We start from the raw sequence: 15,755 nt of genomic DNA, 5'->3' as shown, positions 1-15,755 counted from the left end.
AGTTAGGTAGCTAATTTTTTGGTGGCATGGTATTTCCATGCGTGTTATTGATAATCTCCTCATAGAGGGGAACAGAAACAACCAAAAGGAGCAGTTTGGGGTGTGTTAAAGGCACATGTGGTACAGGGGCATAATGATAGGGGGGCAGGCAGGGCACGTGCACTGGGCGCCACTCTGGTGGGCCACGTGGGGGGGGCGCCAGAAAGTGGCATGCCCCCCCGACCTCCCCCCTGGATTGCGCGTTGGTGGCGGGCAGCAGCGGGAGCGAGTGTGGCAGTGGTGGGCGGCGGCGGGCAGCGGCAGATTGCCGAGTGTGGCGGATCGCCCAGTGCAGCAGAGCGACGCCGAGGCCTGCCGTCTGGCCCAGCGTCGCTTCCCAACTGCACAGGCGCGCCTCACAGTTGGGTAGCGACGCCGGGCCAGACGGCAGGCCTCGGCGTTGCTCTGCTGCACTGGGCGATCCGCCGCCGCCCGCCACCGCCGCACTGGGCGATCCGCCGCCGCCCGCCACCGCCGCACTGGGCGATCCGCCGCCGCCCGCCACCGCCGCACTGGGCGATCCGCCGCCGCCCGCCACCAACACGCTCACTCCCGCCGCCACCCGCCACCGCCGCGCTCACTCCGGCCAACCCAGGGGGGTGCAGGTATGGGGGGGCGGGGGGGGCAATTTCAGGGGCAGAGCTTGCCCTGGGGGCCATTTCCCCCGTTACGCCTCTGATGTGGCACTCACGTTATGCAGCCTTACCCTTTGAATGCTTATTTGGAAGTGGGTACTATCCAGTGGGTGTTTCCAAGGAAAGTGTGCATAGGATTGTAGCCTTTATTTTCCTTCAATCCTCCTCCTCCTGCCATTAAATTACTCCCAAGAATAAAGTTACCCTTTCCTAAAAGCCACTACAATGGTTGCTTTGGATAAATTCAAACCACAAGACAAGATGCTCCATGAAAATATTTTAATGTCTCATGTTTGTTTGTTTTTCATTTTTAAGGCTCTTTCAAAGTAGACCAGCTTTTGCAAAGTAGCTGGTAAAGCCAACCATTTGCTAATAACTGTTACAAAAAAAAACAAAACCCATAGTAATTATGATCAGGCACTTTTAAGTTAACTGGAATAGAGAAAGAGGTTGCTTTCGTACCAGGTCCTTTTAGCACAGTTAAGGCATGGCTTGTTCACAATCAGCTAGAAGGCAAATTAAATTGTGGTTCCACATGGCACTTAATATATAGTGCTCTATTGTCTGGCAATGCCTATTCCCATGAGCAAGATCTTTTGATAATGCTTACGGAGAACAGTCCCATTCAAGATTCCTTACAACTTTAATTAGCAGCTTCCTCCTTGTGGTCTCTGACTCTAATTGCTTCTTGTTCAGTGCAGCAGTGAAATTTCTGACGAATTGCCCTTTAACTACCCCTTGATTAAAGTAAAGTTGTGCCATTGAGTCGGTGTCGGCTCTTGGCAACCACAGAGCCATGTGGTTTTCTTTGGTAGACTACAGGAGGGGTTTACCATTGCCATCTCTTACGCAGTATGAGATTATGCTTTTCAGCATCTTCCTATATCACTGCAGCCCGACATAGGTGTTTCCCAAAGTCTGGGAAACACACCAGCGGGGATTCAAACCAGCAACCTCTTGCTCACTAGGCAAGTTACTTCCCTGCTGCGCCATTAGGTGGCTTACCCCTTAATTACTCCATTACTATTCTCTGAAGGGGGAGTTAATTACTGGTTTCCTCCTATTACTTTTTTCTTTTCTTTATTGTTTTTCCCAAATAAAAAAATGTAATGAGTGCCCTAATAAATGAAGCCCTTGCCCCTGCCCTCTGTAGGGATCAGGAACTAATTAAGTGGCAAAATACTTGGGATGTCCATGAACCAAATTTTTTGGTTTAGTTCTAATTCAGAAAAAATACAAAATGAACCACTAGTCCGTGAACCGGTTTGGTTCGGCCGTGCATCGGCAGAGGCCGGAATTGCATCCCCACATAGGCTGATTGCTGTAGGGAGTGCCACGCACTTGGGTTGCACCAGAGGGGCTTTGAGGGGTGGTAGTGGCCACTGCTGAGCCAGTAAGAACCATAATCTACTTTTAAAGCACCCTCTTGCCGCCTCCCAGCCACCCTTTCGAAGACTTTTCAAGGATCTCCCCCACTTTGCTTGTAAAGGGGAATCCTCACCGGATTCCTCTTTTCAAGCATAGCTCCTTGTACCCGAACCAGTCTGCCATGGACTGGTCTTGCGTCGATCACGGACCAGACTGCCTCCAGTCCAGTTCCCAATCAAGCCACTGAACTGGCCCAGTTTCAGGCTAACCAGTTCAGGATCCAACAGTTCATGCATACCCATACTGAACAGGAAACAAATTCAAAGCAGAAGTTGCAAGAAGGAAGCTATGAATTAAAGAGAGCAGCGTTAGAAAGCCTCAAAAGTGCTTTGCAAGTTCACTCTGGGCATGCAAGTACAGCAGTTGTCTTTCAAGTAGAAAAATCACTACAAACAATAACTTAAGAGAGTTGAAACAATAGCACAGAAAGAACACTGAAATACAATGGCTTGGCAAGAATGTGTGAATTCATTATAAAAAGCAAAAGCTGGCATTTTCAGAATAGATGGCCAGTTTGGAAGCAATCAATGTATGCAGAAATAGCAAAGGTTCAAAAACATTGTGTTCACCTAGAAATGTCATATTACAAGATCCAATGTGATGGAGATTGTATTAAAGTCTGAGCTTGGTTCTATCTCATATTTAACACAGCAGGTCATAAGAACAGCCCTGCTGGATCAGGCCTAAGGCCCATCAAGACTAACATCCTTTCCCCCACAGTGGCCCACCAGATGCCTCTGAGAAGCCTACAGACAAGAGGTGAGGGCATGTCGTCTCACCTGCTGTTGCTCCCCTGCAACTGGTATTTGGAGTCATCTTGCCTGTGAGGCTGAAGATGGCCTATAGCCATTCGACTCGTAGCCATTCATAGACCTGTCCTCCATGAATTTGTCTGTCCCTTTTAAAGTAAGACACATCAGTGGGCATGCACCAAGAAACTAAGGCAATTGTACTTCCCTGCTGTGTGTTAATGGTAAAAATGCACATCACCCCTTCAGACTGTGTGTTTTCTGCAGCAAACACTGGTGGAAAAGCATTTCCAGGTTGGGAAGGGAAGTATGAAGATGTTCCCAGTCACAAAACCCAGCAGGTGACTTTGGACAACTCTTGATTTCAACCTAATCTATATCATAAAATGGTTGGGAGGGTATAATCTTAACTCAATGCAAATTGCTCTGACCTCCACTGAAGCAAATTGAGATACAAATTGTTTGTATGAGCAATAAGTCAAACAATGTCATTGCATGTGTGAACAATGTTTTGGTCAACATTAAATCTTTTCTAATTGTTTGGTCTAGGACTGTAAATAAAATTTGACTTGACTTGACTTGAAATCTTTTCTAAGCTCCCATCACATATAACCAAGGCAAAAAGAAATACATAAACACGAAATACAGATTCCCTGACAACAGTTTGCATGGGGTAAGCTGCAAAAAGGGGGAAGGGAGCAAGGCACAGAATATGCTTTCAGGTTGCTCTTTTAAAAATGCCAAAAATGGAATTACCTCCATTCACTGTTCAAGAAGCAGAGCACAGAGTTTCCTGAGCTGCACAGAATGGCAAGACAGAGATAACTGGCACTCTCTCACCCCATGAAATCCTGGCACAAACGTGAAGGAATGTCACATAAGAGAGAGAAACTTCCCAAGCAACTGCTCACATTTCCCTAGAAAGCCTGATCTTGAGAATCACTATGCTAACAAGTGAACTTGATACAAACAGATCACTGCATTCTCATTTTAAGTTTGAAAACTTGTCTAGTGATGATTGAAAACTTGTCTAGCGATGATTGTTTCACACATTATGACTAACAGGCTGGTAGCATTATGACATCTACCACACCTTTAAAATAAATAAATACAAAGGCGTTGTTTCAACCACATCATCAAGACAATCAGCATCAAGACAGGTCTCATGAGCCAGATGTTATGCTGGAGTTGGATGCATATGCTGTCATCTTGGCAGTAAAATTTGCACTTCTAGGCGAATGGTGTGTCTCAACAGTGGTTATTCCATGATGAATACTAATGGTTAAAAAGGAATTTTAGGGCATCATCCACATTCCGTGTGGGATTAGCACAGTGCTGAAAATAAATTTTAGCGGTAGTTAAAAGGCTGTTTAAGAGCCCTTAAAATGTTCACTTTATATTCATATTCAACACATAGCCTTTAGCATCTTCTATGAAACTATGAATCTGAACATTCTAGGTTTGATTACAAAGGCCACAATGGGAGGGCAACACCCCAAAATTAATAAGAGGCAGCGGGAGAAGACCAATTCTGGTGTGTGTCCAATTATTTATTATTTAAACAGATATCGTGTTTATCTTTTGTTTAATCAATGGGGCACCCACCAGACTTAGATTTCTCCCCTCCCCCATGATTACATAGGCAAGTCATTCCTCTGGATTTTAAACACTGATTTTATTTTCCACAATGCAGAATGCAGAATATGGAGGGTCTGTTGAATAAAGGAAGGTGCAAAGAGGCAATGCAGAATAATCATATGTAGTCCAGCCATACATCTCTGGTAAACAGTTTCTCAGTTTTGTTTTCATAGTGAAGAGTTGCATTGATATCGGGTCTGTCTACGAACTCTATCAAACATTTCTCAGTGCCACAAGGAGACTTCTCTAGCTCCAGTACAGTAATGTTGTTTGGAGACGAGGTGACGAGGATGTTGCTTGGAACAAACAGTGTAATTTGAGGACCACGGGCTGGCCAGTAGCGTCCTAAGTTAAAGCCATTGATCCAGACTTGTCCCTGCAAGGAAACAAATGATTAGAATGTACTTTTGACCAGTCTAACTCCAAATGTCACTTAAAATCAGAACTGACCAACATGAAATGCTTAACTGATAATTTAATTTCCATGTAAAAATATGTTGTGTTCCATTGATTCAAATGTGGTATTCATTTTAAAAACAATGTGGTTGTATGGAAGGGTAAGAGAATAGCTTTGTCTGCTCCATCCTTTGAATCAGGACTCAAGCCTGCATCGGATCCTGAACTGATATCCTGAAGGGCATTAGCTAGGATTTTGCCTGCCACCATCTGGCTCAAGCCAAAGGGAAGGTAAACAAGCCTCAGACAAAGAAGTCTCCTTGCACCAATGGGCCAGAGCAGCTCAGGCCATGGACACTCCCTAAATCCTTAACAGCATCCAGATCAGACTTGTTCAGTGGTCTGAACAACCCAATGACCTGCTATTGCTGTCTGTCTGCAGAAGTCTGCCTTCACTTCACTCTCCCCACCTCACCCACCCTTGTCTGCAAAGAAGAGGAATTTATTTTGGGGTTTTTTTAAAAGAGAAATGTCAATACAAATAATGCAACAGAACTTGTTTCACTTCATGCCCCTGCCCACTTCATGCCCCTTCCGTCATTATTTTAAACCTGGTGGGGGCGTAGAATACAGTATTTTAAGTTCCCCTCCATTCTTTGTCAAATCATGGATTCAACAAAATTCAAACACAACCTGAAGCTGTTTGTATAACTGATACAATCTAGAGAAAGTCTAGCACGTTTAAGTCTTATTAAACCAGTGGGACAAGAACATAATAACGGCGAACCTCAGACTAGTCTACTGTAATAAGCTGTTTGTGGGGCTCACAAATATTGAAGGTAACTGGCCAAAGGTTCCCCATTACACACCCAGAGGCTTCAGTACTGTCTAGGTCAGTGTTTCTCAAAGTTTTTGGGGTCATGGACCGGTACATCCTTTGTGCGCAGTTTCCAGGACCAGCAGTTAGTAAAGGGGTTGCCCCCCCTCACCCTAACCCCCAGGCACCCCCCAAAACCATTTCAAGCTGGGGAGGCACCACAGCTGGGAGCGCTCCAGAGCTCATTTCTAGGCAGGCAGCCCTCAATGCTAGGATAACACTCATTTAGCTTCCTCGAAATGAACGGTATCCCAACAGCAAGGGCTGTCTGCCTAGAAATGAGCTCCAGAGAGCTCCTGGCAGAGCTCCTGGCCTCCCACCAGGCCCCCACCGGCTCAAAATTGTTTTGTGGGGGGATTAATTCCTCATGGACCAGCACTCAACTCCTCACGGACCAGCACTGGTCCAAGGACTGGTGGTTGAGAAACACTGGTCTAGGTAAAATATAAAGTGGGAAGAAAGTCAGGTGATACACTTGACAGAATTTAAAAATGAAGCTCACTGATAAAACTATGCTGCACACCACCCTCTGCAAATCATATTGTAATTTTTCTAAATCACTTCATCAAACATTTCAACACCTACTAACTGGGCAAGGAGGCACCTTTCAAATTGGTGAAATTACACAGGGGGGGAGAAAATGGCTCTATTCAACCCCGTCACAGCATCCCTCCAGTGGCTCTTGCTGGTGGCTACCTTGGGTTTCAATTTAGATTATGAAATATTTGTATTATTTCTTGTTTACACAGTCAGACAGGTGTTATTGACTGGTTTGTTTTATCCAGACATCAAGTCCTTCCCAAGGACCTGGGATGCCAGAATTTTATTGTCAGTTGTTATAGATATCATCGCAGAATATAGGCTGTTCCCAGTAAAGCTGCTTTTTGTAATTGGCTGATGGTGATTTCTGTGGCCCCTATGGTGTTGAGGTGCTCTTCAAGGTCTTTTGGAATTGCACCCAGGGCGCCAGTTACCACTGGGATTATTTTGGTCTTTTTCTGCCACAGCCTTTCAATTTCAATTTGTAGATCTTTGTATTTGGTGATTTTTTCTATTTCTTTTTCTTCTATTCTGCTATCCGCTGGTATTGCTATGTCGATTATTTTCACTTGTTTTTCTTTCTTCTCGACTACAGTTATATCTGGTGTATTGTATGGCAGATGTTTGTCTGTTTGTAGTCGGAAGTCCCATAATATTTTTACATCTTCATTTTCTTCAACTTTTTCAATTTTATGGTCCCACCAATGTTTGGCTACAGGTAGCTTGTATTTTTTGCAGATGTTCCAGTGTATCATCCCTGCTACTTTGTCATGCCTTTGTTTGTAGTCAGTCTGTGCGATCTTTTTACAACAGCTGATTAGGTGGTCAACGGTGTCATCTGCTTCTTTACAAAGGCGGCACTTGCTGTTTGTTGTTGATTTTTCAACTTTTGCTCTTATTGCATTTGTTCTTAGTGCCTGTTCTTGTGCAGCCAATATTAAACCCTCTGTTTCTTTCTTCAAGTTGCCATTCTTAAGCCATTGCCAGGTCTTGGTGATGCTTGATTTTCCAGTTATATTGTGCAAATATTGACCATGCAGTGGCTTATTTTTCCATTTTTCTGCTCGGTTCTTGACTTGTTCTTTCTTGTAGGCCTGCTTTCTTTCATTGGTGTTGAATAGTTTTGCATTATTGACCATTTGAAGTGCATCTTCTTCACTGTCCTTGATATATTCTTCAAGGCCTCTTTTCTCCTCCTCTGCTGTTTGATGGACTTGCAGCATTCCTCTTCCACCTGAGCTGTGAGGGAGGTATAGCCTATCCACATCACTGCGGGGGTGCAGAACATGATTGATGGTCATTATTTTCCTGGTCTTATGATCCAGCGTCTCTAGCTCTGCCTGGGCCCAGTCTATTATTTCTGCAGTGTATCTGATAATAGGTATAGCCCAGGTGTTTATGGCATGTATGGTGTTCCCGCCATTGAGTTTGGACTTGAGGATTTTTCTAACTCTCCTGATGTATTCACTTCCAATTTTTCTTTTAACTTCAGCGTGTGCAATGTTATCAGCCTGAAGAATGCCCAAGTATTTGTAATGTTCTTTGTCTTCCAGGTTCTTGATCTTGCTTCCATTGGGCAGTTCTATCCCTTCTGTTTTTATTTTTCCTGTGTTCATTATTAATGCAGCACACTTGTTTAATCCAAACTCCATTGTTATATTGCTACAGAATATACAGACAGTGTTTAGGAGTGATTCAATTTCTGATTGGGACTTTCTATACAACTTCAAATTGTCCATGTAGAGCAGATGGTTTATTTTACTTGATGTTTTAGATGTTTGCATCTAAAGCTTCTTGTATCTGAGGCCTGTTTTGTTTAGTATTTGTGAAAGTGGAGTCATGGCGATTACAAACAACAGAGGGGATAGTGAGTCTCCTTGGAAAATACCTCTTCTAATGCTAAACTGTCCAAGTGTCTCGCCATTGATTGTTAATTATGTACTCCACATGCTCATTGCTTTTAAAATAAATATCTGAATGTTTTTGCTGACACCAGTTGTTTCTAAATATTTTAGTATCCATGTGTGAGGCAATGAGTCGAAGGTCTTCTTGTTGTCAATCTATGAAACACTTAGATTTGTTTTTCTTCTCTTGCAATTTTCTAAAATCATTTTTTTCAATCAGCAGCTGGTCTTTTGTGCCTCTGGTGATCCAGCAATTTCCTTTCTGTTCAACTGGAAGCTGCTTATTAGTTAAGAAGTGTTGCATTACTTCATCTGCTATTATTCCAGTAAATAATTTGAACATGGTTGGCAGACAGGTTATCAGTCTATAATTACTTGGAACTGCACCTTTTGCTGGGTCTTTCATTATAAGATGAGTTTTCCCAGTTGTTAACCATTGTTCAATGTCATTGAACTATTGTATAATTAATAATAATAATAATAATAATAATAATAATAATAATAATAATAATAGAAAAAATAACAAAATACAAAGATCTACAAATTGAAATTGAAAGGCTGTGGCAGAAAAAGACCAAAATAATCCCAGTGGTAATTGGTACCCTAGGTGCAATCCCAAAACAACTTGACAAGCATCTCAACACTATAGGGGCCACAGAAATCACCATCAGCCAATTACAAAAAGCAACAGTACTGAGAACAGCCTATATTCTGCGACGATATCTATAATAACAGCAACAACATTGATAACAAAATTCTGGCATCCCAGGTCCTTCGGAAGGACTCAATGTCTGGATAAAGCAAACCAGTCAATAACATCTGTCTGACTGTATAAACAAGAAATAATACATAAACTTTGTTGAAAAGCAGCATATACATAGTAGTAGAAGTTCATTTGCACATTTTAGGATGTACAGTTCAACTTTTACTCATGCAGCTCTGGATAGATGTTATCTTGCTCAGTTTTCAAAAAGTTTTAATAAGCTTCAACCTCAGAAACATCTTTTTCAAAATAATTTCCTGTTGTGGCTCACTCTGGAAGAGCTTATGCTGCATTACATGCACTGACAACCTGTCTACTCTTTCAGCTTCTGCAGGTGCTCTTAAAAAACATTTTGCAACCTCAGTTTGATATGCTAAATGTTTTATAGTTCATTTATTAGCAGATGTTGGGGGTGCTCTTGAGTCTCTGTTTGTGCTACATGAACATCTGACATGCTATGGTAGCATTTGATGTATGCAACATTACAATGCAGTAACTTAATGCCCAAGATGATAACAATGAAAGCAATTCCCATAAACCTTGGAATCAGGTGCATTGGTTAAATGTTCCAGAAGAGAAGTCACTTTAAATCAGTATGCCAGTAAACAATGGTTCTTATGGCATCTTTAAACAGACTAGCTAATTTAATGAGGGATAGATCATTGGATGCATTCAAATAAATGCATGGGTCTTGACAAGTGACGGAAAGTTACATTATGCAAAGTAAGAGTAAAAAAAAGAACATGTGCTAAGAGGAAATACCATACTTGACTAGGCATCTACAGTTCCATAGGTGTTGACCACTTTACACACACCTAAACATTCCAAGATGTTGTTCTATCTGCACAACAATACATGTGACAAGTTAGTGACTTGATCCTATGAGATGGTCAGCCTGCAAACAAGGCTATTATTTTACTGTTCTTCCCAGACCGTACAGTCCCTAGAGGTTGAGGCACTTAATAAAGGTTACTATTATTAGGTAGCCAACCCCAGTCCTGGTTAATACCTGCAGATAACAGCACCAACGATGTCAATCAAATCAGCAACTTCACATGCTGGCTCTAAATATATAAGATGCTCCAAGCTTCAGATCTAAGCTTCCCAAGCTTTGGAGGGCTCTTGGTGAGCTTCAGTCCATGAGTGAGTGGAGATGTGGCAGCTACAAAGAGCAACTGTGACCATCTCTGCTCTCCCCTCGAGTAGAGCTGGGATTGGATCAATCCTCCCCACTGTGCTGTCCAGAGGGAGAGGAAGAATGTCTTAAGGAACTGGCTGCCCCTTGCAGTTAAGCCCACTGTATGCTTTTCTAAGTTGTAACTGAGTAGCAGAGGTGGCTGCCAGGAGCAGGGCCCAATCCTCTGTGCCACCCGAATGAGATGGCAAATGAGCAATGAGGCAGTGGCTGTTCCTTCCCATCATCACCCAATCCCTTGGAGCAGTCACCTCCCATCTGGGTGGGCAGGGTAGTGCTGGGCCCAAACAGCCAGCAAGGCAGACAGTACAGGTGAGTGAGTGGAGGTGGTTGTTCCTTTGAACTGCTACTTGCAGTTGGGTGGGAAAAGAGGAAAGGAGAAGGTGGTGCTGCCTCCAGCACAGAGGAAGTGGCTCCGCTCACCCCAAGGGGGCCAACCTACTAGTGGTGGCAGCCACTAGTCAGCAGTAGACACCAGCGGGTCCTAGGGATGCGCACGGAACCGGCTCCCTTTGAGCCGATGGTGGAGCGGGGGTGGCTTTAAGGACAGAGGAGGGTGCACTAACCACCACTGTGGATAAATAGTCCGGTGGGGCAGCAGCGTACCTCCTTGCCGCCCCGTTATTTTACTGACTGGAGGTGTGATGTGTGCATCGCAGACAGGCAGGCACACATCGTGCATGCTTGTGTCGTGCGCCCATGACGCACTGCCGGTCAGTAAAACAACAGGGTGGCAAGGAGGTACGCTGCCACCCTGCCGGATTATTTATCCACAGAGCGCCAGAGGGGGAAGCACAGCGAGGGGGGGGGGTGAGTGCACCCTCCCCCATCTGCGGGGTTCCAAACCTGTTCAGTTTTCTAAGAATAGAATGCCAAACAGGTTCGTGCAAGTTTGTCCTGGCAAAAGCCCAATAAGGCAGACCTCTGACACAGGTCCTGAAAATGATCTTTGGGTCAGGAATAGTATTTGTTTTAATTGCTTTGTGCGGGGGGAAATATATACCTTTGTCCACCCAGGAAACTTGATGTAGGTGTCTTGGGGTAAGTCAGGGATTCCAGATGGGATGGAAAAACTGCCAGTATAAAAAGTAGGCACATCATAGCTTGATATATTCCCAGGTATCTTATTAATGAGGCCTTGTTCCACTGCTTCATCAATGTTCAGTGGATATATGTCCCAGTCTTCAAGTATCTCTTCAGCAAGAGTTAAATTTGAAACCAGGCCCTGCAAATAGATTTAAATACAAGTATAATCAAGTAAGAGAAAAACAAGCCTCTTAAAAGACACTCATTGTTGGCATCATTAAATATAAATGAGGAAACACAAATGAGAATTCAAGAGAAGTTCTCAGAAAGACCATTCAGAGGCAGTTTGCTTTGTTTTAATCTGTTTTGGTTTGCACTGTTCCCATTAGAGCTTTATTACAGTTAATTATGTTTGGCTTGTTGTTGTTGTTTTAAAATCCAACTCAAATTCACGTAATTTTCTCCCCTAAAAACCCAGAAGCTGGATTCTGACCCACAAGTTTCCTTATAAACACCAGAATGGTCTGGAGCAAACTGTAGTTGACCTGAAATCATGTAGAGTGATTTTTAAAACGAAAAGGAAAAGGAAAAAAACACCAGTCATTTTCCAGCTTGTTATTGCACCTTAGGTTAGATATTTCTCCAATACTCTATGGGTGCCGAATATTGTTGTAACCTAAAATAGGAAGTACTGTAATATGGCCTTGCGAGAGCGGACTACCAGCTGCACATACCTTTCGTTGGTCCAAAATAGCATGCTATTCAAATTCATAAGCAACAATAGGATTTCCAGTGTTTAAAGATGACAAAGTGAAAGTCAAGAAAAACAGGTTTGTCATAAAAACAGAACTCCCCCAACTCCAAATTCAACAATAACTGCTGAAAGGAAAATATACACAGATATATTTTATCAGCTTTCCCCAAAATTGTAATTACTTTGTTACTAGTCACTCTTACAAACTTGAAAACTGCATTTCCATTTTTTGAGTAGTAAACAGATGTGCTAAAATATATTGGCAGATCATCTATGAAGTGGGGCCCAAATTCAGAAGCTGCCAGCTTAGTACATGTTCATATCCCACAAGTCTTTTTGAAACTCCACTTTCAGAGATCCTTTGTTAGATAAAGCTAATCTAGGACTATGATCTCACCTGCATGGTAGGCTACGCTTCATACGCACAAGTTTCCACATCCTGTATGAGACCTAAGAATACCTGAGCGCTAAACTTCTTAAACAAAAACTATAAAAAATTTAAAAGGCTGTTGCACATTTGACCAACATATTATAATACCACAGAAAAAGCCTTTTCAAATTAAGCAACAAATATTTTCAATTTTCCTGCGTTTAACTAAGGGCCATTTCACAAATCTAAACCAGTCTTTTAGGAACATAGGAAACTGCCATATACTGAGTCAGACCATTGGTCTATCTAGCTCAGTATTGTCTTAACAGACTGGCAGCGGCTTCTCCAAGGTTGCAGACAGGAATCTCTCAGCCCTATCTTGGAGAAGCCAGGGAGGGAACTTGAAACCTTCTGCTCTTCCCAGAGCGGCTCCATCCCCTAAGGGAAGATCTCATAGTGCTCACATGGAGTCTCCCATTCAAATGCAACCAGGGCGGACCCTGCTTAGCTATGGGGACAAGTCATGCTTGCTACTACAAGACCAGCTCTCCTCTCCATGAAATCTTCCTGGCTCACAGGATTAGACAGAGAAAACAGAGTGTAAATCCAAGCTGCCCACAACTTATTTATGCTAGGCAGATATACTGCTTTTCAGGCAAGCTTTACAACACAGTTTAAATAAAAGTATTAACACAACACACTATTATACAACAAAACAGAAAGACAAGAAACAAATACTTTTAAAGAACCAAATCGCTCTGCTAGCAGCCATTTCTGCAACCATGGCATAGGCAACAAACAAACAAAAACAAAGAAAAAAAACCCTCACCTATGCAACCACAAAATTAGCCAAAGATCCCTGAAGGTCATATCCATGTATAGCCCAGTCCATAAGGAAGTTTCTCCATGCAATGCCACAGATAAATCATGTGGGGGGAATGCATGAACTTGACCTATGATGAAATCATCCAGACAGCTTGCTCCTACTTTACTCTTTATTTATATTTATACTCCACTGTGTAGCCAAAATTGGCTCTAAAAAATTGTTACTATGACAGACAAATAAATGGAAAATGGCCCTACAAGCATGGACCCATCATGTGCTCAAATGTTCATGCAAGAGTGATGTGAGGGGACCAAAGAGTAGAAAATTGTTCCACTACTATTTAATACAGTTGTGGGAATGCAAAGAAAACTGCCTCCCATTTGGAGGCAGTCATCAATCATTAGGAGGAAAAGGAGGGGCACATATCTATACCACGCTTCTTACCTACCTCAAGACAAACATAACTTTAGAGGAGTGTCAGGGAGGTTTCTAAACCACCTCAGCAAGTCCGCAGGGAGGCCCACATAATACAAGCAACTATACACACATCCAGAGGGAGACACACTTTGAGATAAAACTTCATTTGCATTAGCACAATGCCAGCTGCACAACAGGTTCATTCATGCGGCTATGTGACAAATTGTGTACAGTGCTAGGCATCACTTTCCCATCCATCTTCACCACAGGCAGATGTGGTTTGTGGTATCATGTTTGTACTACCAACCAAAGGTTGTTAGCATAACAAATTTCTGTGCCACCTCATTTCCAATCAAAGGGGTACAATCTGTCCTAAAATCTTTCTTCTCCCTTTCTTTCATGTTGGACTAGAAGTACAAGTGCTGCAGGAATCCACGCAGCAGCAGAACAAACCTAGTTTTGCCTTCAAGAAATTCATCATTAGCATACTTCCACATTTTTGGCATATGTATGACATGCAAAAATGTACCTTGAAGTCATTGATGTATCTTCCATAATTCACTCGGCCCATATTTTCTACCAGCAAATCCAAATATGTTCCAGCTTTCCCAGTTATATTTAGCTTTAACACCTTGCTTCTTTCAAGGACTCCTTGTGGAATCTGTACAAACATCATTAATACCTTTAAAAATCCAAACATGAAACATGGCACAGAACAGAAGCTACTCTAACCTGTGCTATAGCATCTATATTTTTAGCTGTCTCTTGTATTTTATGGGAAGATTTAATACCACCTCATTCCTTTATCTGTGCCAATTCATCATATGTGTAGATTCAACACGGATGGTTAAAGTAACTAGATTAACATTCAGGGGTTTTCCTGAAGACAAGATAACCAGTTCAGGGGAAGCTTTATTTCTCCCACAGTCACACACAGTCAGGGAGTTCATATGATTAATATACTTTCAAACATACCTACAAAGAAGTGTTGAAAACTCCTCACTCTCTTAAGGAGGAAAAAGGAAGTTTAACACACATTGTGGTTAGGGAGAAAATGAACCCTCACACAAGATGAAATCACCCCCAGAATGAATCACAGGCTGGAGAGTGGGCACACTTGGCCCACCACCAATGAGATCTACCTTAGAACTTGGGCTTGCCCAGTTAGGATTGCTTGGCAAGCATTGTCTATCTGCCTGTAAGTTATGATACTAAGATGTATTTAAGTGCATGCCACCTATAATTTATCAGCAGGTGTGAAACTTCTCCCTCCTGAAGACATTTGGCCATGAACAGAGGGATACTGTGCACTGATGGGGAAAAGATTTTAAATGTGCTGCTATTTGTATTGATTTTATTATTACACGGTTATTATTTTGTATCGCCACTTCAGGCTTTAAGGGTCATATGGTGCCTCAAGCCTGTGGAAAAGCAGAGTAGAAATGGCTTTGCCACTCTAACCTATTTTCCAGTTGTCCCACAACAGGAATTTGCATGTTTGTGTAAATAAATGGACAGATTTCAGGTTTAGTCTTTTAACCAGTGGGGCGGGGGGAGGGGCTGTGCCCCCTCCACCAAAAAAAGGACAGAAAAGAAAAAGAAAAACATGCTGTGGGTAGTTTAAAAAAAAAAAAAAACTTACAGTGTTCAACCAGCTAGGAAGAAAAGAAGAAGCCGATCTGTTGGTAGGCTGGGAACTTCCTGCTTCCTTCTCCAGCTGCTGCAGCTTCCTCTCCCATTCTGGCACTAGAGGGAATAGCCTGTTAATCAAGGCCATTCCCTCACTTCATTGCTTTGGGCACCCTGTAGCACTACCTCCCTGGACTGGACATAAGAGGGCAAAAGAGACATGTGTGCAATTGTCTCGTTTGCCCTTTTATGTGGGCAGGCAGGCAGCCCAAAGCAATGAGGTCAGGGAATAGCCTTGATTAACAGGCTATCCCCTCCAGCAGCAGAGTGGGGGAGGAAGCCACAGCAGCCGGAGGAGGAAGCAGGAAGTTCCCTTCCACCCAGCCCTACTTCTTTTCTACCCTGGCTGGCTGGACATTGTAAGTTATCTTTTACCAGCCATGGGCTGTATTCTTTTCTTTTTGGGTGTGGGTGGGAGGGGTACTGGCTGCTGCTAAATTTGTTTGGCTCAAATCATGCAGTGTCTGCTACCCATGAGTAAGCCCATTGGAAATAGTGGACTTACTCAT

The 15,755-nt window shown here is 42.9% G+C and overlaps 1 protein-coding gene across 2 annotated transcripts in view; it reads right to left on the bottom strand.

Annotated features, from left to right (window-relative positions):
• Positions 1-938: 938 nt before the first annotated feature.
• The window catches only part of GLB1 (galactosidase beta 1), a 66,251-nt gene continuing 51,434 nt past the window's right edge, over positions 939-15,755 (bottom strand). For both annotated transcript variants that reach the window (XM_053262462.1, XM_053262463.1), the window contains 3 exons: positions 14,087-14,218; positions 11,168-11,389; positions 939-4,865 (listed from right to left, as the gene is read on the bottom strand). In XM_053262462.1, the coding sequence (XP_053118437.1) occupies positions 4,605-4,865; positions 11,168-11,389; positions 14,087-14,218 (615 nt within the window). In that variant the 3' untranslated portion in view covers positions 939-4,604. The remainder of the gene's footprint in view (positions 4,866-11,167; positions 11,390-14,086; positions 14,219-15,755) is intronic.

Source organism: Hemicordylus capensis, chromosome 6 (assembly GCF_027244095.1).
Source record: "Hemicordylus capensis ecotype Gifberg chromosome 6, rHemCap1.1.pri, whole genome shotgun sequence".
In the NCBI taxonomy this organism is placed as follows: Eukaryota; Metazoa; Chordata; class Lepidosauria; order Squamata; family Cordylidae; genus Hemicordylus; species Hemicordylus capensis.
This window is presented reverse-complemented; position numbering and strand designations above follow the sequence as displayed.